The 27,871-nt window shown below is 45.3% G+C and overlaps 1 protein-coding gene across 28 annotated transcripts in view; it reads right to left on the reverse strand.

Annotated features, from left to right (window-relative positions):
- Window positions 1-1,267: 1,267 nt before the first annotated feature.
- Window positions 1,268-27,871, reverse strand: part of ZNF185 (zinc finger protein 185 with LIM domain) — a 68,088-nt gene continuing 41,484 nt past the window's right edge. For 23 of the 28 annotated variants that reach the window (XM_036304871.1, XM_036304868.1, XM_036304869.1 and 20 more), the window contains 8 exons: window positions 23,877-24,074; window positions 14,446-14,658; window positions 12,019-12,129; window positions 10,640-10,720; window positions 8,452-8,523; window positions 6,612-6,714; window positions 4,482-4,580; window positions 1,268-3,498 (listed from right to left, as the gene is read on the reverse strand). In XM_036304871.1, coding sequence (XP_036160764.1) covers window positions 4,482-4,580; window positions 6,612-6,714; window positions 8,452-8,523; window positions 10,640-10,720; window positions 12,019-12,129; window positions 14,446-14,658; window positions 23,877-24,074 — 877 coding nt within the window. In that variant the 3' untranslated portion in view covers window positions 1,268-3,498. The remainder of the gene's footprint in view (window positions 3,499-4,481; window positions 4,581-6,611; window positions 6,715-8,451; window positions 8,524-10,639; window positions 10,721-12,018; window positions 12,130-14,445; window positions 14,659-23,876; window positions 24,075-27,871) is intronic. The other 5 variants (XM_036304890.1, XM_036304888.1, XM_036304883.1 and 2 more) reach the window with 1 other exon arrangement.

The raw sequence follows: 27,871 nt of genomic DNA on the forward strand, positions 1-27,871 counted from the left end.
TAGGATAGTGATGGTGAACCTTTTGAGCTCGGCATGTCAGCATTTTGAAAAACCCTAACTTAACTCTGATGCTGTGTCACATATAGAAATTTTTTGATATTTGCAACTATAGTAAAAAAAAAAAGATTTATATTTTTGATATTTATTTTATATATTTAAATGCCATTTAACAAAGAAAAATCAACCAAAAAAATGAGTTCGCATGTCACCTCCGACATGCGTGTCATAGGCTCGCCATCACTGATATAGGATTTGTATATGTATATGCATATATCTTATATAATAAAAGGCTAATATGCAAATTGTTCCCTCAGGAGTTCAACCAAATGGGAGTTTGACTGACCAGGAGTTTGACCACTTGCTATGACATGTGCTGACCACCAAGGGGCAGTGTGGAATGAAGGAAGGCTCCAGCCAGCAGCAGGGGGAAGGAAGGCTCCAGGTGGCAGCTGGAGGGCCCCGATTGGCCCTGATCGCTGGCCAGGCCTAGGGACCCTACCCATGCTCGAATTTCATGCACTAGGACTCTAGAGTGTGTGTGTGTGTGTGTATACTAGATGCCCGGTGCATAAAAATTTGTGCACTGGTGGGGGAGGGGAGGTAGGGAGTGTCCCTCAGCCCCACTTGTGCCCTCTCACTGTCTGGGACCCCTTGGGAGATAAGCACCTGCTGGCTTAGGCCCGCTCCCTGGGTGGCAGATGGCAGGCCCTATCCCTCGGTGCCTGCCCCGCCTCCCTGGGTCGTGCACACAGCAGGGCCAATCCAGGGGTTGGGGCACCACCGCGGGTCGCACACACAGCAGGGCTGATCTGGGGTTGGGGCACCGCCCCGGGTCAGGTCGCACATGGGAAGCCCGGGCTGGCCTGCCGATCGCTGCTGCCCCACTCGGCCACCCCGGGTCGGGTCGCACACGGACGCCTGCCGCCCCGGGTTGTAGATAGCAGGCCCGGATGGCGGCCGGGCAGGCGGGATGGCACTGTCCCGCCCCACAGCCCCGGGTTTAAAACATTTTTTTAAAATATAAACTGTTGCCCTGGCCAGTTTGGCTCAGTGGATAGAGTGTCAGCCTGCGGACTCAAGTGTCCCAGGTTCGATTCCGGTCAAGGGCATGTACCTTGGTTGCAGGCACATCCCCAGTAGGGGGGTGTGCAGGAGGCAGCTGATCGGTGTTTCTCTCTCATCGATGTTTCTAACTCTCTATCCTTCTCCCTTCCTCTCTGTAAAAAAATCAATAAAATATATTTTTTAAAAAGGAATATTGACAATGTAATATCTTAACATTTATTATAAGTGTGTACATTAATGTGGGTTAAGCAAGTATGATTAAAAACATTAGGCAATTAAAAAGAAGCAAAAGTGTACTGCAACCACCCCTCTTCCTGGAGTCTGCAGAATTCCATGCCTTTTTAGAATTGAAAGAGGCTGTTTTGGATTGAAATCAATATTGGTCTTGCAAGCTTTCTGTCAGTATCTTGCATGTTGGTTCTAAAACTCCCTTAAAGGCAGAGTGTATCTTGAAGGTGGGGGAGCCAGCCTATCTTGGGCCTCTTTATTCTGCACTCCATCAGCTGGGCCTGTACCAAGACTCAGAGATGGCATCTCCTACACGAAGGTGTGACCTTTCTTTACCTTTCACTCATTCACTTAGCATCTATGTGTCAGTGCCTACCGTGTGCGAAGTACCATGCTGTAGGCTAGACTTCAGAAAGACCAGCTTACATTTAGTGTTGGTGATCTGTGCCATTTATTCCCCTCAGAGCAAATCTGATGCACATCTATGCAAATAACTGGAATGTTCCACTCAATCATTTGGCAGGAAGAACAAGTCCACCAGCCAAAGTGCATAGGGCTCAGAAACTGGAGAGAGATGGGAGACATTTTCTAATTAAATCAAGAGAACAGGTCCTCATTTTTCATTAGAAACACTGTGAAGTTGTTCCTCCTCTCAAGAAGCTTGTACAGTGATGCTGGTCCCAAAGACAGAGAAGAACAATTGAACCTGAGCAGAACATCACTGGCCTGCATCTGTCCAGCCAGCCAAAGGGTTTCCACTAGCGTGGACAGAGTCTAGACCGGGAAATAGGTCACTGAAGGCCCTGTGCTCAGACTGGCTAGCCCACTGGAGTTTTCCCTGGGTTGACAAATTCCTCTTTGGGAAGGTCTCTGAGCAAATCTCTTCCCAGATGAGAGCATCTCAGTTCAGAGCTGTTTTCATAGAAAGAGGAGAGGGAGAGGGGCAGTTTGGTACTTCATGGGGGGTGGGGGAGGGACTCAGGATGCCCGGAGGAGCAGTGCAATTTCTCACCTTCCCCTCTTTGTTAGAGCATGCCTCAGGGGAGGTTTGTGGTGGGGGGTGGGGGGGTGTTGTGTTACCTGGCAGGATTAAGTAAACTCTGCGCAGTGCTTGGCACATACTCAACACTAAATTAATGCTGGTTGTTGTGGTTACTGTACTGGAGAGAAACAGCAATGGTTCTGCATAATTCAATGACCACTTTTTTGAGCCTCAATACCCTCATCTGTAAACTGGGGACAAGAATGCCCTCTGCACAGAATTAGTATGGGGATTGATGCCATTACTTTGTGATGTCTGGAATGTAGTAAGGCCTGAAGAAATGTTAGTTGCTTTTCGCCCTTCTTAATCCTGCTGGAGTGTATACACTCTAAAACCTACTTTAGAAAATTTCTGTGTCAAGTTTAGGGACTGGGAATTGAGGGCAAAGGTATTAATCAGCTAAAAAGGTTCAGACATAGGTGTTCCTTTGGTCTATAGCCTCCTAAGAATCACATCCTATAGAATTTAAACCAAATTATGTAAACTTTCTAATACATGACTTCAGGAAAAATAACCTCAACTATATAGTGAAAGGTGGGTAGAAAGAGGTAATTAAAAACTGCTATATACTTCAATCAAAAGCAACTAGCTACTTTTAAAAGTATATGGAAAGTTTAAACACGTATATATGGCAAATAGACAAGCTAAATATTGGCCTATGCCAATCTCTAGCATTCAATGCCTGCGATTTACCCACCAGGGATCGTCATCAGTCTTAAACTTGGTCCCTCAGAAGCATCAGCGGTCTCCTTGTATTCTAAAGTCCCAAAGGTACACTCAGAGATGCGAACCAAAATGTGATTTGCTCTCTGTCCCAAGTCAGTACACACTGAACCCAATGCTTCTGACTCTGCCTATCATACCAGGCCACCTAAACTCGTCAGGAAGCCAACCTGCCTTAGGGAAGCAAAGATGGAATTCTTGTTCAATCCTCTTTGCTTGCGCCTGATATAAGATCATGGATGTGAAGCACTTTCTGACCTATAAAAAGCTACACACACAAGTAATTATCATAGCATCATTAACATATGCTACTAGATGTAAGCAAATTCAACTTGAGAAGGGCAAAAGCATGAAGAAATCAAATGGTGAGGGAAGAAGAGCCAGCAACTTGGGACAACTGAGGATGGCCAAACTTGTCCAGGAGTCATCAGCTTCGGGAGCTAAAAGAAAACAGAAGCAGCCATGAGATTAGAAATACACATCCCATCTAATGACCAGTCAGAGGCTCCTGGGGTTGGGTTCCAGGTATTACGGGTAACAGTGCAGGTCAATGTGCCTTCTGGAGAGAAGGTAAAACGGGCTTGTAGCTGGTGGAACACTTGGGTGCAACCCATTTCCAGTGCCTTCAAGGGAGATATTCTGGTCTGTGCTTCTAGCTGAGGAGGTGCTAAAGATGAAGGGCTGCCAGGATCTGGAAAGGCAGTGTCCTATGACACTGGGTCTCATGTGGCTCAGACATGGATGGATTCTGTTGGCTTTTACTGTGCAAATCTATCTGCAGGCAGTGTTGACAATGTGGCCCAGAGACCATCCAAGCAGCCCTTCCTGGTCAGTCCAGCCCCAAGATGGCACCATCCCCTCCCACAGATGCCTACTTATCCTGGCCTTTACCTGCTGCTGTCCCCAGCTGTATCTTGCTTTACTGAACCCCTTTGGCTATTGAGTTCTGATCTTATGCTACACAAGCAATGGTGAAGGTGGCCAAAGGGCCTATAGCAGAGAGTCCTGAACCTGAATCTGAAGTCCCAGGTTGAGGTCCTGATCTTGCCATACAGCAGCGAGGTGTTTCCCCAGGCCCGTTTCCTTCCTAGGTCTTCATTTCCTTGTTCCTGCAACAAGGCTAACAACATATGCCTGGCTAGCCTCCCAAGGCAGCTAGAGGGCTCAACTGAGGTGCTGCATTGAAGGTGCTTCTTGAGAGGAAGAACTGTAACCCCTGCAAATTGTAAGTGTTCCTGGGGAGGGTCTTTCCACCTAAGACTTCAAAGTATCATAGCGCACAGGGACAGAGGACTTGGGGCCTCCTGAACATACAGGTTAAGAGAGATAGCAGTGCCCTGGGTTGAGACTCAGAGAGATATCAGGGCACATTTCTTCCCTCTGATAACCCTGGCTGCTTGGCCTCTGGGCTGCCAACACCTACCTAGAAGAGTTTCTCATAGCATTTCCCACAGTGGATGGTGTCACGGTGAATGAAGATCTGATCCAGGAGCTCACCCATCGGTTTATTGCAAATCCCACACTGAAAGAGAAAGAAAGCCAGAGGTCAGCATTCAAGTGAAGCAACATAAACGAGTGCAGTGGAGAGAAAGCACCTGACCAAGGTAGGCAGGCAGACACTGAGCAGAAGGCACACCCTAGACTTTGAAGCAGACAATTGAAAAATGGCAGAAAACAGATACAAAACCAAACTAGGAATGAAACAGCAAAACAAAACCCCACAAAAACTAGCAAGCAGGATGATCACATAGTGGGTAGTAGCCCTGGTTTCAGAACTAGGCCTGGTTTTGAGCTCTAAATCCACTAAGCAGATCCTCAAATAACATGGTTTTGTCATAATGTTGATGAGATGCCGTAGGAACTTAACTCTTGTTTCTAGTGGTAGAAGTTGTGTGTTTTTTTAAATTTTTCAATATTTTCATTGATTTCAGAGAGGAAGGGAGAGGGAGAGAGAGAGACAAAAACATCAATGATGAGAATCATTGATTGTCTGCCTCCAACGTCCCCCACTGGGGATCGAGCCCGCAATTCAGGCAGGTGCCATGACCAACTGGGAATTGAACTGTGACCTCCTGGCCCACAGGATGAATCTCAGCCACTGAGCCACAACAGCTGGGTTTGGTTTGGTTATACATTAAAATTGGTTTAAGAATATAATGTTATATGCTTAAAGTCGCAGAACCTATTGGCAACATTACAAACTCATTGTATTATCAATGTTTCTGTCATTTTAGTTACTGTGGACCAACACTTGAACCTCAACTTAGCCAACTGATGGTGCTGATCATTTTGGGGGTCACCTCCAGGAACACAGCAAAAATCAACAATCTGGCTTGCCACGTGCTTCACACTGTGAAGAACAGGGACACTGAAGAGTTGTTATGATGCTTCAGCCATGGTGTCCTCCCTTTTTTTCTAAATGTAACAATACCAGCTGGTATTTTAAAATGTTATATCAACCTGATAAAGGTAAGAAAAACCTACAATTAAGGCTATTGACAGACTAGTTTATACAAATGAGCTTGAGCAATGGGGTGACCTTTCCTGAGAGGCAGCAGAGTGTAGTGGAATAATGTTGGCTCTGATGTCGGAACCAGGATTGCTAACCCTTGGTTCTGAGCAGCTCTGTGATCCTAGAAAAATAAATCCCTTTCCACCCTGTGCTCATGGTACCCGACCTATCTTCCCAGAATCCCCCAAGAATATCAGGCCTCACTATTTTGTCACAACTCCAACTTCCCCAGCTCTTATGTGAGCACCAATTAGGCAAGTTTAAAATCACTGCCCCTCCACGTCTATGTCCCCACACCTCCTTCTTCGCCTGTGGACCTCCTCCTTTCCTCGTCCTATTCCCTCTGTGCCATGGGCCAGGAGGCAGCTGCCTTTGCTCATGTTCAGCCACCTGGAAAATACCTCTGTGCCCCTTCACTCCAGACTCCAGACCCACATCCCTCACAAAGCCTATCTGGGGACTCCCACCCACTCTGGCTGAGCCTTCCCCTAACACTAGCGCTGTGAGGCCAAATGCATTGAGAGCTACTTATTTCTCAGGCTCCTGGAATTTTGCTATTTAACAGGAGTGCTCTGGAATTAAGTATATAACTAAAAGTTGACAGCATCTTCTAGGACTTTTCACATAAGTTCAGGAATCAGGAAATGAAATGTTCATTGTCAAACCACATGTAACAATATGGTGAAAGATGTAATCCTACTTGGAGTCCACAGAACACAATTGGCCCTCAAATTATCTCCCCTCTCCCCTTCTTATTGCAAAGATCCGCTGTCTTCTTGCACTGATTCCCTACAAAGCCAACCACACAAGAGAGTCTTCCAGACTCACTTTTTCCATTTCCACATGCCCTGTTCTCTCATTAGCTCACTTTAGTCAGGCTTCGGTCCCCAACACTTATTCACTCCCTTGGACTTGGAAGCTCATTCAGCTCCTAGTTCTGCAAGGCCGATGGAATGCAATCATACTGAGAGCAAGCCTTCTGAACCATTAACACTCCCTAACTCTGGACAATGCTCTCAGCAGCTACACCCCCTTCCTTACCTTAAAGCAATAGTCATGGCAGCAGATGCCAAGATGTTCAAGGGTAATCTTTGGACAGTCTCGGATCTCTCGGTTACAGTAAGTACAGATTCCTCCGGTTGTTCTGTGAGATGAAAAACAAGAACCTGGTGGTTAGTCTGGCATGAAGACTACTAATGTGATACAGTTATACCCTCTAGTTTGATATAGCCAGGCTTAGGTTTGCTCTCAGTGTTCTCAGCCTGCCAACTTTTTCTGTGGTGTGCAATTGGCCACATAGCCCTGGGCCAGCCTAGGCCACTGTGGACCCTCACATTATTTCCAGAAAGTGGTCATGCATCTTCATACTCACTATCAAATGTGTAGACACCCTGATGTGATTCTTATTCCAGTCAACTTTCCTCTCCCTGCCCCCTGCCTAGCATAACTGCTCCCCTCTAGAACAAGAAGACCCATGTCTTCTCCTACAGGAGACATGTACCTGTATGCCAAGCATGTCAAACTCGTGGCTCGCAGGCTACATGTGGCCCACAACGAATATTTTTGAGACCCAGCCAATATAACGGTATGTAAGAAACGTTTTAATAAAAATTCCATAACTTAATTTTTACAATACCCTGTTATACATAATTATTAATAACAAACTACAATGTTCGCTAATGACTGATTACTATAATCGTGTTGCATTCATTTCCCTTATGCACCTTACACACAGGCACACCATTTGTTTCCACTAATACTAGCAGTGAATATTTTAGCAGCTGATGGCCACATTATTAGTCTTGTACTGACTTATTTGGTGTGCGCAACAGGAAGTATTTCGCTTTCGGAGAACAAGAAAAATAGGTTTATTTGTGAAATAAATTGTGTCCTGTTTTACTGTTTCTGATCCAGTTATTCAGTGTCTCATAAGTTAATGTTCAAGAAAAAATATTAATTTTTATTAAAATGTTCTATTATTTAATGTTAACGATGACTTATTTATTTCAGCCTTTTGTATTCAGCATGTCTCTATTGAAATAAACCTACATTTCTATGAAATTTGAAGCTTTTGTTTTTTTGCAGCCCACATAAACTTAAACCTTGTTTATTTGGCCTGTGTTAGCCTTTGAGTTTGACATGCCCTACCTGGCCACCTGTCTTGATGGCACTTCTGTTCATGCCTGGGACAACTGAGCCCTGCCTCTCAGACCATACATTTTTGGACTCCTGTAATACTTACTGTGTGACTTAAGACATGTTATTTATTCTTTCCAGACCTGTTTTCTTCACTGTGACCTGAGTAAACTTCATCTCTAAGATTCCTTGCTCCCCTATGCCAAGAATTGAAAAACAGGACTTCTTTTTCATTAAGATCATCCCATGATGGCTGTCATCTAGTGACAGCTTTTGAAACTGCTGAATGAGATGCTCTCTGCACCTTCATTCATTTCAAATGAATGGTTCTTTCTGACTCTTTTCTGGATTCTTGATGAGAGCAACTCACTTTTCTTCACTTCCCACCCATCTCTCTCTTTCGTATTTCTTTTCCTTCTAGTCAGATCTGCAAGTTCATGAAGTGACCAATTGGGTTCTAATCCCAAGGACCACTCTTGCTGACATGAGCCCCTTGTGCTTTCAGACACCACCATGTCCTTTCTCAGAAGCCCTTTGTGTCTACCCTCCAGTCTTAGATGGGTTGAAGGCTTTAGTTGACACTACTGTGACATCCCTATAAGGGATGCACAGTGTGTGACACATCTGAAAGTGGATCAGAAACAGTAAAACAGGACACAAGAGCGATCAGACTTAGTGTGGAAATCTCCCTCAACTGTTTCTCCTCTGTAGACCTGTAAGCTCCCTGGTAAGACAGAAGACTCACCTCTCAGAGTATGGCATGCTGTCATATGTGGGTTTCTTCTCCATGTTGAAGGAGTCCTCAGTATTGCTGATGCTGCAGTGGTGGTAAAGGAAGAGGATGGCAGAAAATGAGAGCCAGGTAACTACCACACTCATAAGTGGGGATGCTTTTCTTATTAACACAGTGGCCACAAGCTGAGACATGACTCTGCATGGCCAGCTATCATCTGTTATGCAAAATGGCAGGGGAAGCTTTAAACTTGGTGCCAAGGAGGCAAAGTTCTCTTGGAGAAAAGCCCTTGCATGGGGGGCAAAGAGGATCTGCCATGGTGAAGCATGGCTCTGATTCTTGAGGCTGTGTATACCATGAAGGCCCCCAATTCACTGACCAGTAGAACAGGAGCAGAGCTTTTCTCCCCATATACCTGTGTGAGCTGTAATGTGACAGTCACCAGGAGCCCACTCATAGCAAAAATTAGACACTATAGATGGGAACAAAGAAAACATTCTGACATATACCTGTGCTTGGGTTATAGGAAGTGAGATTTTTTTCCTTATTCATCATCGTTTTTCAATAACAAGACTTTTTATAATACAAACTAATGGTTAAAAGATACTAGTAAAACCACTGCCAGTGAAGGACTACTAATTGCAGTCCCTGTGGTATGCTTAGTGTAGCTGCCATTCTCTCTGGAGCCATATAATAATCCCCTGAGTTAGTCAGGAAAACTGACTCAGAGGCTAAGTGACCTGCCTAAGGTCACACCCAAAGGAAGTGGTGAGCTAGAGTTTCAGCCCAGGCTCTGATTTCTTCTGAGAATTAAGCTTATCTCAGAGCCTCCTGAGGCAAAAAGGGAAAACACAATGGACTGGACAATTCTCACTATCCAATCAAGAAGTCTACTGGCTTGTCATAAGACCTACCATTTTGACTGGATGTTAAATTCAATATTAAAATTAATTTAATTGTCAGAGTGTAGGAAATAAATTTAACAGACTAGTGGGACTGGGAGAAGAAAAAACAAAAAAGGGACAAAGTTCAGTCAGATGACACTCATAGAGACAGATGCTAGATGGCAAGGGCAGCTCCCTTGGGAGTGCTGGAGGTTTTACATACATTATTTCTAAATTCAAAGCCTCTCTGAACAAAGATACAGAGATAGAAAATAGATCAGTGGTGGCTAGGGGCTGTGTGGCTGGTGGTGTGGAGAGTTGCTAACAGGTACAGGGTTTCCTTCTGGGGTAATGAAACGTTCACGGGGAACTGGATAGTGCTAATGGTTGCACAACATTGTAAATGTACTAAAAAAACCACTGGACTGTGCATTTTAAAAAGTGAAATTTATGATATGTAAGTTATATCTCAATAAAGCTGGTGAGAAAAACCACCCTAAGGAGTTACAGAAGAAGAAATGGAGGCTCAGAAAGGTTGAGTATCTTGACTGAAATAATTCAGCCACTGGGGGTTTGAGGTGGGGCTTCAACATGACCCATGGTCATCATTTCATAGCACCAGGGAAAACTGGTTCAGCATCCCCAGAGGCCCAATCCTAAAATAAGACCAGGATGCTTCTCTGTTTCTAAAATCCTCACCCTAGCAGTGAGATGGTGTGTCATAAAAAATATTCCCGGGGGGGATGCTGTCTCAGTGTAGGTTGTTTTCATTGATGTGGCACAGGGGAAACCCTCACATGGCTTCAGGAAACAAGAAGATATAGAGATGATGAGTAAAATGTTATACACATATCAGGACCTACAGTCAACTGTGTGTTCAAATGAGGCAACTTGGCATGCTGGAAAGAGCGTGGGAACTGAAGAGAGGATCCCTATGTTCTGGAGCAAGATGAAATTAACTACATTGTCTTGTAAGGGCCCTGCCATTTCTGTAAAGAGTGATACTCTCAGTATTTCACAAAAGAAAGCTTGTAGTCTATCAAGAAACAAAGACAGGCAGAAACAGGTGGCACTGGAAGTGGGGTATAAGATGCATTAATGATAAAGGGGGAACACAAAGGCAGTCAGGAAGAACAGCTGGAAATGCATAAATCATGTCCATAGGCAATTACATCATTCATCCATTCAATACATGGTTACACAGAAGTAACTCTGGGCCAAGTCCTGGTTGAGGTACTGGGAATGCAGGAATGAGGACGCCACAGGGCTCCGCAGGAGAAGGCCATGACATGAAAGATTCAGGGACTTGCTCTTACCTGCTGTAACGTGGAGACATCAGCTTCCCGGAAGATACCTCACTAGCATTCATGTACTCCTTCACGAAGAGAATCCCTTTGCTGTAGAAGGAGCACAATGGAACAGAAAGAGGTATACTGGGCTCTGGCTAGGTAGCTCAGTTGGTTAGAGCACTGTTCCGATACAGCAAGGTTATGGGTTCGATCTCCAGTCAGGGCACATACAAGAGTCAACCAATGAATGCATAAATAAGTGGAACAACAACTAACTCTCTCTCTCTCTCTCTCTCTCTCTCTCTCTTAAAATTTAAGAAAAAAATAAAAGAAAGAGGTATACTGAAAGATTTCAGGGACTAGGCCTGGCTCCATGGAGGTGTTCAGGGCTAGGAGGACCCCCAGCTGGTTTGAAGGAAGCAAAGGATAATGGGAAGGCCTGAGGGCAGAGGCGCAGGTGTGCCCCAGCTGCCACTGGGCAAGGAAAGTGGCAAACAGGAGCTGCTAGACTGTTAAGCCTACTGGAAACTCAGGCTGAAATCAAAGTCCATGGGTTTGGCTTGCTGTGTGTGGATGTGAGAGCCCTAGAAAGAAGGTCCCTGCAGCCATTGGTGATATGTTGTCCTCCTTCAAACAGATCTTCTCAATACTACCAGAGCCCCCGCTGCCCCCGCCCCCCTGCAGACTTCAGTGCAGTGGCCTGCCCATCTCTCCTCTCTGACTGTACTTTCTTCCTCTTCTACTGGGACCAGAAGAGTCTCCAAGTCACAACCCTAGACTGTTGGTCCTCTCCACTCTGTGAATCTCCATCAGCAATCTAACCTCTCTCTTGTCACTCATGGAGCTCCGGAGGCCCAGAAGTTACCTCATGTAGGCCAGGCCTCTGGCGACATTGGAAACAAGGTCTGCCTCATGCTGGGCTCACCATGGTTTCCAATATAATCCCATTTCTGTGTCTAATGTCAGCAGAGGCCCCTCTGATCCCACACACACACACAAACCTCACTCAGCCTCCCTGCAATGGTTCCCTTCTTACACTCTAAGCTTGTAGGTGCGGCCAGAAATGCACATGAGGCAGTGAGTGTGTGCCTCTCCTTATGAAGGATAATGTGAAGGAGACAGACATACACTCTAGCTTCAATGGACTTTCTTTGGCCTTTCCATGAATGTCCCCCAAGAGCCATTAGCAAGGTTTTATGGATGGCAAAGCCCTAGGAAGTACCACCTCAGCCTTTCACTGGGATAAGAACTGGGGCTGCACTATGTAACCCCTTAACCAATGGCCACTAGGAGTTGGGGGAGGCACTAGAGCTAATGTCAGAGAAGTGACATGGGATAAAAGTCCAGTCCATTAGCTCCAGGGAGGAAACAGCCCAGAGAACATGTCCCAGGTTGTCCCTACTTACCTGGCTGAGCTGGAGTCCAGTTCACTTGGGGAGGCTGGGATGTAAACGTGAGGCTGTTCAGCAGCAGCAGTGACTGTAACAGTGACCATACAGCTCGAGGGGTTTCTCACCCTGAAATAGAGGAAAGGTGAGTGTGTCCATACTGAGAGCTGATATTAAACAGGCTCAAACAGGCTTTTCAAACCCCAATCCCCAGACTGCCACTTCAAGGAGTTTTTTAAAAAAAAAATTGATGTTTTCAAAATAACCCTTGCAAATCACTGAGTTTTGCTCTTCCAGACTCCTGAGGTCAATCGATGGTATCACTAACTTTACAAATGAGAAAACTCAGGCAAGGTGACCCAGATTACACCATGAATCAGTGGCAAGACCCCAATCTTCCAGCACCCACCCAAAACTCTACTGTAGTCAAGTGCCTTGGCCTGTGACTTACTTGGTTAGGGCACATCATGGGGCTACTAGGGACCTGACACCCAGTTCACCCACTCACTGGATTGGGCAGCCCCTTCCTAGGATCAGCTTCCCCTCCCCACACCCTCCAGTGAACTTTCCAGAGAACACAAGGCTGAGGGAGAGAGAGACAAACATGAGTTTAAGCATCACCAAGGAAGAGACTTGGATGTAGTTAATTCTGGAAGGCACTGCCCACGAGCAGAGGCAGGAAACTGACAGAATGGTTTTTCTGAGTCTCCATCTTTCAGCGGTAACACACAGCCCTTGGCCTGGAATCCCACCCCCTAGCCAGCTCACAAGGCCTTTCTCTGGCCAGGCTCTTACTTACTCTCACTCTGCTTGCTCTCAGGTCACCATTCTGATACTAAGGCTGCCATAGCTGCCTATTTCAAGTCAATGCATCCTGTTTGGCACCACCACTGACACCACTGCCCCATATCACATTCATATCACATCTGCCCATTCTCCAGTAGCCTCAGGCCAGTTCTATGGGTGCACACTGCCCTGGACTGGACTAATTTTGGTTTCTCTCCAACATGCGGCTCCAGATCATGCTCTGGATGTGGTCTGCCTTCGCCTGGCCTAGGCTCTGGGGCATCACTCCCTTGCCAGAGAATCTAGTACCCAAGGTCTCAACTAGTCTAAGAGTGGGGAGGGGAAAAAACAATCATGATCTAGCACCTGCCTGGCTCCCCAGCCACATCGTCCCAAATGATGTCATGTGTACCTGAAGCTCTAGCCATACTGAATGACCTCTCTTGTACCTTTGCACTTAACACCACCTTCTCTTTCAGGAAGCCCTTCCAGGGTACCTGTCCTCTCATCCCAGGCCTCAAGGTGCCCAGTCACTCTGTGCACATTCCTACATCACCCTATGCCACAGGAATGCACCATGGAAACTGAAGGAGGTAGACTGTCTGAGAGGGAAAGCCCCATGGGAACCTGGAAGGACAGGTAAGAGATAACATACAGAACCAGAGAGAGATAAAAGCCTCAAGACAAAAGACCCGGCACATGCTCTCCCCCTGAGGAACAGCCCATGCCATTCACTTTTCCATCTCCTCCCCCCTGTTCTTACCCCCACAGGTGTGACTCTCCTAAACTCTAAGGGTCCCCAGGAGACTTGCAACCAGGGGGGCAATGGGCAGCAGCAGCTTGTTCCAGGCTAATCCCCTGAATCTACTCCTAAGGACCCCTTTTCTCTGACTTCCCAGAAAGCTAAGGCTCTCCTGTTGCTTCTTCCATGGTAAGCCCTTCCTTGTTTCACTGGCCCCAGCTTTAATAAACAATGCCTGGACTCATGTTGTTAAATTTTCCCCGCACAAAGTCAAGCTGGCCATACACTACTAGCTGGCCATAGACAGACCTGCTGAGGGCCAGGTCCTCTGTCCAGTAACAGTATGCTGTGTGCTCCCTGAGGGCAGGCAGGCAGGGTCCTATACATCTTGTTCAATGTGTTTATGGCCAGTACAGCTGGCTCACATGAGGCTATTCCCTACTCATGGCCACTATTGGAAAAGATCTCTAGGGAGCAAAGGGAGCATCCAAATACTGTCATTCAAGGCCAAACTGGTGGTGGTGGCAGTGGAAGACTTCATTGAACTTCCTTTATCTGTGGCAGGGAGTCCCATCCACACCAGAACACACCTTCCTCTGAGAACGTCTGTCTCCTTGAATAGCAAAAGCAACCCATATGCCTTTTCCAACCCAGGTATTCATGGCACAAATGGCTGCTAGATAATATGGTTCTGTGTGCCAGGCTTGGTCTAACAGATTTGATGCCATGGCTTCAAAATGAAGCCCATGTAGACCGGCCCCCTTGGATGCTCTTTGCTGGTCAGCTTCCCACTGGCTCCTAAGCAGTCACACCTGCAGAAGGTAACTGGCCTGCTCAGTGTATCAGGGTTTGTTCTGGGGTGTGGAACTTGGAAAAACCCTGGCAGTAGGAGGAGCCCAGCACAGTATAGTTCTTACCTGCTGGTCTGGCTCTCCAATTCCATGAGCTGCTGGAGTCTTCTGGGGCTGCTCTGACGCTCTGGAGTGCTAGGGTCTTCAGGTTGCTGGGTGGGTGCAGCCGTGTCTCCCTGGCCACCTCTCGGGGCTCTGGGCTTCTCCTGCCAGGTCTCTCCCAGCTCGGTGACCACATTCTTCTCCTCAAAATCAGCCAAGGAGCTGAGGAAGAATGAGCTGAGGAGCGAGTGTTGTGGGACTAGTCCTTGCTCACCCACTGCAAACTGATGTCACTTCCTGTGAGCATAGCAGCTCCTCTCCTGGAGGATGGAGCAGAAAGGAGCCCAAAACTGCCCCCCCCATATCAGAAAGCAGTCTGTCTCCTCTTCCGAGGACCCCAGCACTGCTACTCCCTTTCCACTGACAAAGGCAGCATCCTCAAGAACACCGAGAGACTGACTTTAATGAGGTTTTAAAAGACAAAGTCTTCTCCTAGCTAGGAACAGTGGTATTCCTTCACCCCTCCTCCCACTGTGATCCCCCTTTTTTTCTAAGCCTTCCCTGTTCCAGTCCATCTGTCTTACTTAAAAAGTCCCAAGCCATATTTTATTCCCAGGCTCATGTGCTCAGACAGGTGTATGCAGCCAGGCCCTGCAAGCTCCCTCTTCCCCCAGCTCTCTGGGAAGGAGCTTGTCCCCAGGCTTCCCTGGCGGGCTGGATGGGGATACGGAGAGGGAGCAGAGCTGTCACTCACGCTAGAGTCTCAAGAGGGTGACCCCGCAATAGGGGGACGAGCCATATAAGCTAAAAGGCTCCCAGGCACCTGAGATAGACTGCCAAGCCTATTCGTGATCCTCGATCGCCATCTGGTGGCCTGCACAAGCAAAGCCGCAGAATAAGCCTTGCCAAAGACCTTGTCGCTCAGGGCAGCTGTTTTCTTTATTGAAGGTCTCATTTCCTGGCGGGCACCATGGTCCCAGCTCAGGGCTGCAAGAAATGGCGGAGCGCACAGGTGCTCAATCACTTGCTAGGAAGCTAAGCGCTTATTACAGTGGTTCTCAACCTTCTGGCCCTTTAAATACAATTCCTCATGTTGTGACCCAACCATAAAATTATTTTTGTTGCTACTTCATAACTGTAATGTTGCTACTGTTATGAATCATAATGTAAATATCTGATATGCAGGATGGTCTTAGGCGACCCCTGTGAAAGGGTCTTTCGACCACCAAAGGGGTCGCAACCCACAGGTTGAGAACCGCTGGCTTAGGAGGAAGGCGCTTGGGCACGCAGGCGCACAGGTATTGTGGCTGCTTTGTTTTTGAAGCCAGTACTTCCTTGTCTTCTTTATCGATAAAGAGTCACTGCTATTATTACAGGGCAATAGCATATTCTTCCCTTTTTTGGCAGAGGAAAAAGCTGGGGTGAGGATCCTATTGCCGCTCATAAATGGCAGTTACAACAGAACTTCAACCTGCTCCCCATGGCTCAATCTGATTACGTACCTGCCTGTACACTTCTCATCTCTAATCTGAGGATCAAAGGTGGGGTGGAAGCAGGAGCGAGGGCTCATCACTAAAGCATCCCGTTCAAAACACACAATACTGCCTTTCTCAAGCTCATCAACCCTCCTTCCATCTCAGCTGCTTCTTTTCTCCTCCAACAGCCAAACTTCTCGAGAGGGTTTTCTGCACTGTCTTGTCACTTCCTCATTCTCTTCTCCCTGTCAACCTTCTACCAAACTACCATTGCTTCCCAATATCCCAAACTATCAGTGCTCCTTACCCCTTGTGTCTACATCAATATGCTACCCTTTAAGGCCCCTGCCTCCATTGGAGGTTGACCAGGATTTCAGGGGCCCCAAAATCAACCATCTGAGGCTGAAAAACCTAATTGGAAAGGATCTGGATATTTTATCCAGGTAGATGAGCTTTGGAGACACCCTTACTGATGTTTGCTTTATCCTTGGTCTCTCACCGTAAATTTAGACTACAGTCTCCATAAAATTACATTTCAGGGCAAAAAAAAATCTTAAAAGCCTCCTCTACAAATATTAGTAGGAAGCTTTACTATTCATATTGAGCAGGTAACCTCAACTTGTACCATCTCCCAGAAACACAATTAGGATAAAAATATAAAGTCAGACAAAGACAAGAACGAACCCTTATATAAATCAGTGCATTTTGTATTTCTGTGTTTATACCTGACTCATGGCTGGAAATTTAGAATTAAAGCCATAAGATCTCTATTCCTTTTTGTCTATGTGCTTCTGTATATATGTATGTTATATATGTTTAATATTTTCTTGACTCTAGATAGTATTACCAAATTAGCTTAAGAAAATCCCTTATGCTTTATTCCAAATGACTTAGAGATAAATGAGCACTTATATAAATTAAATATTCCTAAAACTCCCATAAATTACAGAAACAATTTCTAAATATTTGAAATGAAAAAATAAAGCATTCTTATAAGAACTATCCCAAATGTTTAAAAAATTAAAGTTCAAAGGTTAGGTAAATCTCTGCCAAACAAGACGAGTTTAACATTGTTAGTTTAATAATAATAATAATAAACCCCAGCTATGTCTTGTGAGTTATAAATGTTATAGCTAACACAATAATATATTTTTATTCTACTTGAGTATATTCTTCCTAAACATAAAACAGGTTTACTGCTTGAATAAGCTAGTATTATATCTACTCAATGTTTAAGATTACAAAAATATAAATTTGCTTTTAACCAAACTCATTATTCTGAAAACTTTATTTCAACAGTAATTATGTTTTATAATACATCACTTTTAAGACAGTTTTCAAGGAAACTAAAGAGAAAATAAACAAATGGGACTACATCAAAATAAAAAGTTTCTGCACAGCAAAAGAAACCATCAACAAAACAACAAGAAAACCCACTGCGTGGGAAAACATATTTGCCAATGTCATATCTGATAAGGGCCTAATCTCCAAAATTTATAGGGAACTCATACAACTTAACAAAAGGAAGATAAACAATCCAATCAAAAAATGGGCAAAGGACCTAAATAGACACCTTTCAAAAGAGGACATTCAGAAAGCCAAGAGACATATGAAAACTTGCTCAAAGTCACTAATCATCTGAGAGATGCAAATAAAAACAACAATGAGGTACAATCTCACACCTGTCAGAATGGCTATCATCAACAAATCAACAAATGACAAGTGCTGGAGAGGATGTGGAGAAAAAGGAACACTTGTGCACTGCTGGTGGGAATGCAGACTGGTGCAGCCACTATGGAAGACAGTATGGAGTTTCCTCAAAAAACTACAAATGGAACTCCCATTTGACCCTGTGATCCCACTTCTAAGAATATATCCCAAGAAACCAGAAACACCAGTGAGAAAGGATATATGCACCCCTATGTTCATAGCAGCACAATTCACCATAGCTAAGATCTGGAAACAGCCTAAGTGCCCATCTGTAGATGAATGAATTAGAAAACTGTGGTACATCTACACGATGGAATACTATGCTGCTGTAAAAAAGAAGGAACTCTTACCATTTGCAACAGCATGGATGGAACTGGAGAGCATTATGCTAAGTGAAATAAGCCAGTCAATGAAGGAAAAATACCACATGATCTCACTCATTTCTGGATAATAAAGACCATTATAAACTTATGAACAAAAATAGATACAGAGGCAGAGCTGCCTCGAACAGATTGTCAAACTACAGCAGGAAGGCCGGGGAGGGTGGGAGGGCAGGAGGGGGGTGGCTAAGAGATCAACCAAAGGACTTGTATGCATGCATATAAGCATAACCAATGGACATGACACTGGGGGGTAGGGGAGGCCAGGGAATTGTCAAGGGCGGGGGAAAAAAAAGGAGACATATGTAATACTCTTTGTAATACTTTAAGCAATAAAAAAAAATAACTTCTCCCAAATAAAAAAAATATATATATAAAAAAATAAAAATCAATAAACTATTCTTTAAAAAAATAAAAAAAGACAGTTTTCAAGATCTTTTTGGTAATTTAAAACCCTAGACATATGCTAAATTAAATTAATATGCATTAAATACCTAGATCATTTTTAGGTAACATAAAATACTGACACTAACCCTATTTTTAAGCTTACATATTTTTTGCTTATTTTATGAAGCACAGAGAGGTTGTATTTAGATCTATTAATAAATGTGTTCATTTTTTCCATGCTGAAAATATACTATAAAATGTATATAACTATATTCATAAGCTTTACTAGTCTGCTAAGAAATACTGTATATAACAGACAGTTCAAAATTATCTATCCCCTTGGTTTTTTTTTCGGTAAAATAGAAGTAACTAATTGTTAAAAATTATAATCAATATGTAGAAATGAGACTACTACAAGTAATAATGGCAAAGAGGAACAACTCTCTATGCAAGAAGAGCAAATATGTTTTTGTTAAGGAAAAAGAGAACAGTTTTGTCCTAAATTAAAATAACTAGTGATTCCAAAAACTATGTAAGACAAAATATAAATGGGTATTTTTATAATTTCAAAAGGTTCACAGGAAAGAAATTTTAATTGTCATTGTCAAAATGGACTAAAATTTAATAAGACTATAAGATTTTCTCAAAAGAGTTCTAGTATCAAATCTTATACTGATGCATAACTAAAATCTGGCTTTCTCTCCAAAACTTTCTTGGATTGCTGGTCTGCTCTTAACAAAAGATCTTTATTTCTTTCTGAGTAATCTGTCTAAAAGGCAAAGTTTTTATGTCTTGCCAAACAAATGTCCTATCCTCTATGCTGACTACATCATGTCTTCAATTATTTTTAAAAGGCCTTTTCATTTTAAAGGAACTAAGAATCTTTACAGTCATGTTACTGCCTATGTTTACTTGAAATTTTTTGTCACTTTGATTCAATAGAGAATTAAGTATTATTTCTCACTATCCCATAATCTTATTTAATCAAATGTCCAGACCTCCTGATAACATTTGACATTTTGCATTCCCTATACCAAATATGAGATATCTTTTACATCTAAAACTGATTTCCCAGAGTACCCAAAGGTTTATTTGTTCTTTTGCTTTGTAATGAGAGGTGTTAAAAATAATAGGTTTATTTAATATTCTATAAATTGCATGGAATGCATTGTCCAATCACCGCCCCGCAAATAATGCTTAGTCTTTCCTAAATTAAATTTTAATGCCACTGAACTGTACACTTAAAATGGTTAAGATCGTAAATTCTGTTATGTGTATTTTACAGTTTAAAAAGACAACTTACTGGCTCCTCTTTGTCCTTTGGAGAAAGTCTAAGTCCTTGTTATGGCATAAGGATATGACCTTGCCCATCTGTCTTGTGATCATGTGGTCTTTGTCATTTATTAGATTGATATGCTGTGTCAGTTTCTCTAAGTCCACCCCCAGAGTCAGTGATTCTCTAGGAGGACTCCGGGATTCAGCATATAGTTGTCCTCAAGACTAAGATGTACTACTGCAAAAGGATACCAAACATAATTAGCAAAATGAAAAGCCAGTGTTCTTAGTCACAGCTGTAGGTTTTTATTAAGGGCTGGTCATATAGGCACCTTCTGCCTGACACCTACCCAAATTCCCAACTCCCAGAAGGCAATCAGAGATTCAGCATAAAGCACATTGTTTGTACAGGCGATCTACGTCATTAGCCTGATCTCTTATCATTTAGGAAAAGGTTCACATGCGTGTAAAGAACTGTCTACCTTTTCAAGTTCCCAGAGGTCAGCCAATGGGTCACCTTGCAAGCAGGCCTTTCTAAGGAGAGCAGTCTGAGGCTTGCTAGGTTAGCTCTTGTCTGAACACTATCCAGCTAACATCATCTCCCGCACTGCTTCCTCATCATAAACTGCAGACATATCAAACCACAGGGCACTCCCCAAACATGTCACACTGTTACCTGTCTTCCATCTAGCATAGGAGATTCTTCTTACTCCTGGACCCTTCCCTTCAACTCCTTGAAAATGTTTTCAAGAGGAACATCTACCATCACCTCGGTGAAGCCTTCTCTGATTCTGTGAGAACAGCCAAGTCACATGGTCCTTCTAGTATGCTGCCATAGTGCCGTATCCATACCCACAGGTAAGCACTTACCACTGTCAAGGGCTGTGACCTCCTAAAGGGCAGGGACCAAGTCTTATTTTTCTGTATCCCTAGTGCAGTATATGGCTTGGCAGGAGCGAGTAACTAAGTAAAATTTGGTTTAATTGTGGAATGTGTGGTTCATTAATTCACAGAAAAATCAAGTTGCTCACATTACTCTGCTCATTCCTTCCCCTGCCTTCTGACCTACATCTGCACTCAACCTTCCCTCCTGTTTCGGAGATACAGCCCTCTCTTTCCTGCTCAAGGCTCTAGAACCTGCCACACCCTGACTTCAGTGACCCTTCACCTTCAAGTTTGCTCACTCTCTCTTTGAACTGCAAACTCACCTCATCTGGCAGGTATTTCCTCCCCTGGGCACATAAACTTCATTCTGTAGCTGTTTATCTACTCACTATTTCCTCATCCCTCACTTTACAGCCAATATTTTAATTTATTTTTAAGTATGTTTTTAAATATATTTTTATTGATTTCAGAGAGGAAGGGAGAGGGAGAGATAGAAACATCAATGATGAGAGAGAATCATTGATTGACTGTCTCCTGCCCACCACACACTAGGGACTGAGCCCACAACCTGGGCATGTGCCCTGACCAGGAATTGAACCGGTGACCTCTTGGTTCATAGGTCAGTGCTTAACCACTGAACCACACTGGCCAGACCATAACCAACATTTTAGAAAGAGTTGTACACCTGTACCAACTGTACTCCATCTCCTCACTGACCACTCCTTTCTCAATCGACCATAATCCAACCATAACCTTTTTCTCTTCCAACATGTCCTCCTTAAGGCAGCTATAAATTCTATGTTGCTAAACCTGGTGGGCCTATCTCAAGGTCCACAGCACACAGGAAAGTTAGCTCAGTCTTGCTTGGTTTTCATGACTGTACTCTTTCTAGTTTCTTCCATTTATCCAAAATTGTCTTTTTCCTCAGCTCCTCTTCCTCTAGAAGACCCTTCAATATTATTTTCCAGAATTCTGATCCATCTGCCTTTCTCTCTTGTTTTTTCTTTTTTTAAAACCTTTCTTCTTTTTACATATATTCGATTAGAGTTGTAGAAGGCCAATAATTATTATCCCCCATTTTTTTTTCTTTCTGAGACAAAAGAAAAGCAGAAAATGGAGATAAATGTCAGCTGGTGAAGCAAATGGCTTTACATGTAGAGCCAAAAGGATGACTCCCCTTGCATTCCTGAACCACAGGGACTTACTCATCCAGCCAAGGGCCTGGAAAGACCACTGGCCACAGATGCTTGTGGAGAGAAGCAGAGAATTTAAGGGGAACCTTCTGGGCTGTACATCTAAAGTCATCTGTTTCCAAAGACGGAGAATTAGGGGCCAAGCTTGGTCCCTGCAATCCCCAACTTGACAACCAAATAAGCCACTCCTTCCCAAGAGAACAGGAGGAAGAAAGACCAGCAGAATAAACAAAATTCCAGAGAAATGACATTCTAACCCCTCCAGGTAATCTCATTTTCCAGGCATCCTCATTCACTGTCTAGCCCCAGGTCTAATCTTCACTCAATTTCAGGCCTGTTTACTCATAGCCTATTGGACATTGTTGCCTGGATTCCTTACAGGCAGTTCATATTCAACATGGCTCAAGTGCCATTTGCACAACACCCCCACAACTTTGTAGTAGGCCCTTAGCTCGTTCCTGTCATGGTTGGGGGCCCACACCATCCACCAAGTTGCCAAACCATGAAATTTTTGGAACAGCCTCTGCTACCATTTTCTCTCACCTTTCCCCTTAACAGAGCAACAAGACTTATGGCCTCATCACCTCTCCCTTGGCTGAGCAGATGTCTCCTAACTGGTCTGAATCATCTTGCTTTATACCCCCGGGCGTGATGCTACACATGGCAGGTGGAAGGAATCTTCCTACAAATCACGGCTGCTCTGGTCTATGTCTCAGTCATCTCGCTCTCCTGAAAGCTATCTGTGGCCCCAGGGGCATCAGAAGGTGAGTCACACTACTTAGCCTAGGAATAGGTGCCTGCTCATTCCTCCTCAGCACTTCCCACCAAGCCACCAATTAACCCTTCCTCCACTGCCACCACCCTGACTCTGTCTTTCCTTCACAGCATGTATATCAGGTAAAATCTTCTAGCTCCAACCTCATGCCACCTGCAAAGAAACCCCCCCCCCCGACAATCCCCCACCCAACCAAAAGAGAAACCCAATTGTCTCCTCCTTCATCTAAAGCTTGCACTTTTTGCACCCCCTCTCACTAATGGGAACACTAAATGGTGTAGGAAGCCAAATGATGTGGCAGGAAGTTCAAAGGTGTTTGATCAGTAACTTTGGTCTGGGCTCCTACTGGGGTCAAGGACAAGAAAAGGAGTAAAATACAAGTTGGATATTCTTAAATAAGAAAATCTTTTATTTAATAGAATAGTCTGGCCATAAAAATAGCTTCCTATCTCACTAACTATGGGCTCTCTACGTTATAATAAGAACCCCAGTACCACGAGGATGGATGAACATTTTTATTTTATCCCTGCAAGAGAAGCCACAAGTACCATCTACTGTCTCCTGGGGTTGAAAGAGTCTCAGCTCTCCCCTTCTAGCATTTGTCTTGTTGAGAAACCATTTGCTTGGTTTGGAAATGGTACAAGCTTTCAATTGCTCTTTCTGAAATCTCCAAGCAATACAAGCTCGCTGCATCGTAACAATCTGTCAACATTTTTGTAAGCTGTATAGGTTATGAGGTGTAGGAGCCAGATTTTCAGATGCTGTCAGGAGAGCATTGATTTGAACACTTCAACCCATACCACATGGTCACCTCCAGTCACAGTCATACTTGTCCTCTCACTGATACACACCAACACATCGCCAATCACAATCCCACTGCCACCCTCAATGCCACTGTCACCCTCTCTAATGCCTGCTTATTCATGCTTTCTCGCACTCTCACTGCTTCACCCTGTTGCTTTCTCTCACTCACTACCGTCCCCCTGTCAACACACAAATAGCCTTCACCCTACTTTGGACTCCCAACCTAAAGTGCATGTATACTGTGCCTCTCTATGCTGCTTCTACTGATAGTCCACAGGTTAAGTATTAGCCAGGGCTTCTTATCTCTGAGGACAGATACCTGATCCCACAAAAGGCCTCATCCCAGCTCCATGCACCATAGGAAGACCCCTGACACAGCTCCATGGAGTTAGAATGGTGACACAGGGAGTCACCATTCTAACTCCACAATGGGCACAAGGGTGAGCATCTGAGTGTGTGATATACCAGGCACTGGCATGAACATGGGGTGAAAGCAGGCTACACCTGGGTCATGGAGTCTGACAAAATTCCAGCTTGGGCAGGAAGTAGACCAGCATAGCGTTACCCTTACCTGCTTGCCTGGGTCTTCAAGTCCATAAACTTCTGGGGTCTTCTGGGACTGCTCTGATGCTCTGGAGTGCTGGGATCTTCAGGCTGCTGGGTAGGTGCAGCTGGGTCTCTTTGGCCACCTCTGGGGACTGCAGGCTTCTCCTGCCACGACTCTCCCAGCTCGATGACCACATTCTTCTCCTCAAAACCAGCCAAGGAGCTGAAAAAAATAATGAGTGCCCTTATGGAGTAAATATTGTGGGACTAGTCTTTGCTTACCCTACACACTGATGTCACCTTCTGAGGACATAGCAGGCTTCTCTCCTTGAGAGTGGGGCTGAGGGGAGCCCAGCATGGCCTCCATATTGGGGAGAAGACTGTCTCCTCCTCAGGAGTACCCCAGCACCAGTACTCCCTTCCTACAAAGGCCATCCCCATGTGTACTAGGTGAAGCCTGAGCCTTTTATGCTTTTGCCAACCCTTAATTCAGCTGTCCCAAACACTGAGCTCTTTGGGAGATCTTCCTTCTTCCCTGGCCTCACATCACACCAACACTTGCACCTTCCATTACCATCCCCATCCTAAGGTGCTTCCAAGGGATTTGTTTTCTCAGCTGATGCCTCCTCCAGAATCTCTATCCTGAGTGATGGTGCTGCTACCTGGTGGCCTCCAGTGCCAAAAATGTCATATGCCCACTAGGCCAAAGGCAAAGACTAAGTCAGGTTATTAAGATCATGATCCCAATTTTCCATAAAATGAAAACGTAGCTCACCATCACCTTGATTCTGGCTCGCTCTGAACTCAACCCTCCCAAAATTAGCAGTCTGCCTTCAACTGATGGTGGGGCTACCTGAAGACAAAAAGCAATACCACTAGCTACCTACAGCCCTAGGACTCTTTATTTATGAAAGTTAATCCCATAGTAGGCAGGGTCCCTGCCTTCAAGCTAGAATGACAGGGGAGCAATGACCATACTTTTTAAAGAGTATGCCCTGAAAACAAAGGGACTCTTCAGCCTCAGGTGGAGGGAACCAAAGTACTGCAGCAGGGACAAACCAAACACCACCTTCAGCTGTACCTGGAAGATCTGCAGGCAAGTGAATACTGTGCCTTTCTATGCTGCTTCTACTGATGGTCTGCTGTAGCCCAGCCAGATATCAAAAATGGTCTGCTTACATAATGCTAATCTTTTAGCCAACGGGATTTCGTGATACATCCATTTCACCTTTGTCTGTGACAAACATGCTTGAGCTAAAGATAAACTTGGAAGACCTAAAGAGTTTGTCTCCTAACTCTGGGAGCCCTGAGCTAGCTTTACCATGGATTTAATCAAAGTCCTGTTCTATCCCACATCCTCTGTAGAATTATGGTAATAGAGGTTGTCCTCACCAAGTTTGTGAATAAAGCCCAGATTCTCTGCAAAGAGCAATTTGAGGGTCTACTGTAACACAGGGACAAGTGGATGAATAAGGCTCCTTCACCCTTAGCCTCAGAGAGGAGTCACTACAGTTACAGGAGGTATAGCCCATAAAAAGAAAATCTTAGTAAAAATGTCACAGGAAGCCTTGCTGAGCAATGTGATAGCCTAGAGGTCTTCCAGGCCCATAATGAATTATCTGCAAGTCAAGCGTTTAGAGATAGGCAAGGTAGTACTTCTGGCTGTAACTAGATCAAAGATCTAGTAGTCTAATACAGATACTGCCAATTTTTGACACAGTAACACACTCTGCATAGAAGAGAACACCCCTTTCCACTATTGTACTACCTCCAATAGACTCTGCGACAGGTTAACAACAGTTCTCCACAGTGAATAAATGTGCTTAGCTTAAAGTTCACCTGTTTGTTCTTCATGCAGAAATATCATAATCCTGAAATGCCCAGATTGCAACATAACAAAGAGGAAAATAGCTTATTTTTAGATGTAAAGCCCCAAAATAAAAGTTTAGTGGGGCCCTGGCCAGTGTTCCTCAGTTGGATGGACATCATCCCATGCACCAAAAGGTTGACAGTTTGATACCCTGTCAGGGCACATGCCCGAGTTATAGGCTTGATTTCCAGTGTGAGGCATGCAGAAGGCAGCTGATTGATGATTCTCTCATCATTGATGTTTCCCTCTATCTCTTCCCTCCTTTCTATCTAAAAAACCAATAAAATATTTTTTAAAAGCTCAGTCGGGGGAATATGAGCTACTCTGTATTAAGTGAAATCATGCCAATAAAGGGCAGCAGAGGCCAACTTTCTGAGTGTTCTTTAATAATTACAATGGAAGGAAATATTCTTTTGGGGGCTGATTTATTTAGCTTTAAGTTTTAATAAACTTTGTGGCAGTAAATGCTTTACACATTCAAACCCATTTAACCCTCACAACAACCCTGTGTGATAGGAACTATCATTATGCCTATTCTGAAGGTGAGGAAACTGGAGCACAGAGTTGATGGGAAAGATACCCAAGGCCACAGAGTGACAGAGCTTAGATTAAATACCAAGCACAGGAGTCCATGCTCTTAAATCACTGTGCCATATCACCTTTCTGTACGTGTGATGAAGCAGGGCCAAAGTTAGAATAGAGCAGAATTCCTCAAGTTTTGTACAATTCCACTGCCCTGCAGGATCTCCCCGCCCATCCCATCAGCCTTCCTCACCAAACTCTTGGAAACTAAGGCCCTACCTAAGGAATCCCAGGGCCCAGAGCAGGTAGGTCCACCCGGGCGTCCCTTGCAGGGTGAATGGTCCAGCTGCTCTCCCCGCATGCCCACAGTCCCTGTCCCCGGACAGCTCTGAAGACTAGGGTCCAGTGTCACGGATGACTGCAGGGCACCCTGCGAAATGGGATCAGGCTGCAGGAGCCCCTTTTGGCTCCTCGCGGGCACCCACCTCCCTTCTTCTCTCCCACCTCCATAAGGACTGCGGCAGTAGAAGGGGCTTCAACACCAAGGACATCAGGAAGCTGGGTTCACCAGGCCAGAGGGGGGAAAGGGCAGTGGGAAACCAAGAAGACCAGACCCATCTATGATCCTCGCACGCCATCTGGCGGCCAGCGCGGGCATGGCCACAAGAGAGAAGCACCCGGGAGGCCACTCTGGCCCCGGGCAGCCATTTCGCTTTGTGGACAATTGCCTTTCCCAATATACACTGAGACCAGAACTTGCCACTGCAGGAAATGGCGGCCCGCGCAGGCTTACAAACGCTGGGAAGTGGTGCACACTCCAGGCACATGCGCACCCACACACGCAGGCGCTCTGTGCACGCAGGAGCTTAGGGCACGCACACACATGCGCACATAGGATGGTCTCACGCTGGACACAGGCGCATGCTCTCTAGGCGCAGGCGCACGCACGGCAGGCACGCACGCACGCACGCAGGCGCTCTGTGCACGCAGGAGCTTTGGGCACGCACACACATGCGCACATAGGATGGTCTCACGCTGGACACAGGCGCATGCTCTCTAGGTGCATGAGCACGCACTGCAGGCACGCAGGCACGCAGGCACGCACGCATGCACCCACGCCAGGCTTGGGCGCAAACACGCAAGCTCGTTGGGCGCAGGCGCACGCATGGTCACTGGGGGTGAAGGCGCATGCCTGCTCGCTGGGCGCAGGCGCAAACTCAGGCATGTAGGGGCGGGTGGAGGGGGGCGGGGGGAAGACCAGCAGGCGCAGGCATAGGCGCAGGCGCAAGGGAATGCGTGGCAGGGGTAGGTATGCACTCCAGGAGCAGGCGCACGCATAGTTGCTGGGGTTAAGGAGCAGGCGTGTGCACGCAGACTGGGCGCAGGTGCAAACGCAGGCGCAAACACAGGCTCATAGGTGGGTGGAGGGGCGGGGCCCGCAGGCGCAGGCTTGCACGCGGGGGGGGGGGGGGGGGGTTGTGTGGCGCAGGCACAGGTGCAGGCTCACATAGGAAGGTCTCATGCATGCCTAATGCAAAATGCAAAAGCACACCCATACTCACATCTTCTGCACTCCCTGCCTAGACCCTTGGAAGACTGTTAGCTTTTCTCTGTGTCCACCCTTTTTT

The sequence above is a fragment of the Myotis myotis genome, unplaced genomic scaffold (assembly GCF_014108235.1).
Source record: "Myotis myotis isolate mMyoMyo1 unplaced genomic scaffold, mMyoMyo1.p scaffold_m19_p_4, whole genome shotgun sequence".
Classification (NCBI taxonomy): domain Eukaryota; kingdom Metazoa; phylum Chordata; class Mammalia; order Chiroptera; family Vespertilionidae; genus Myotis; species Myotis myotis.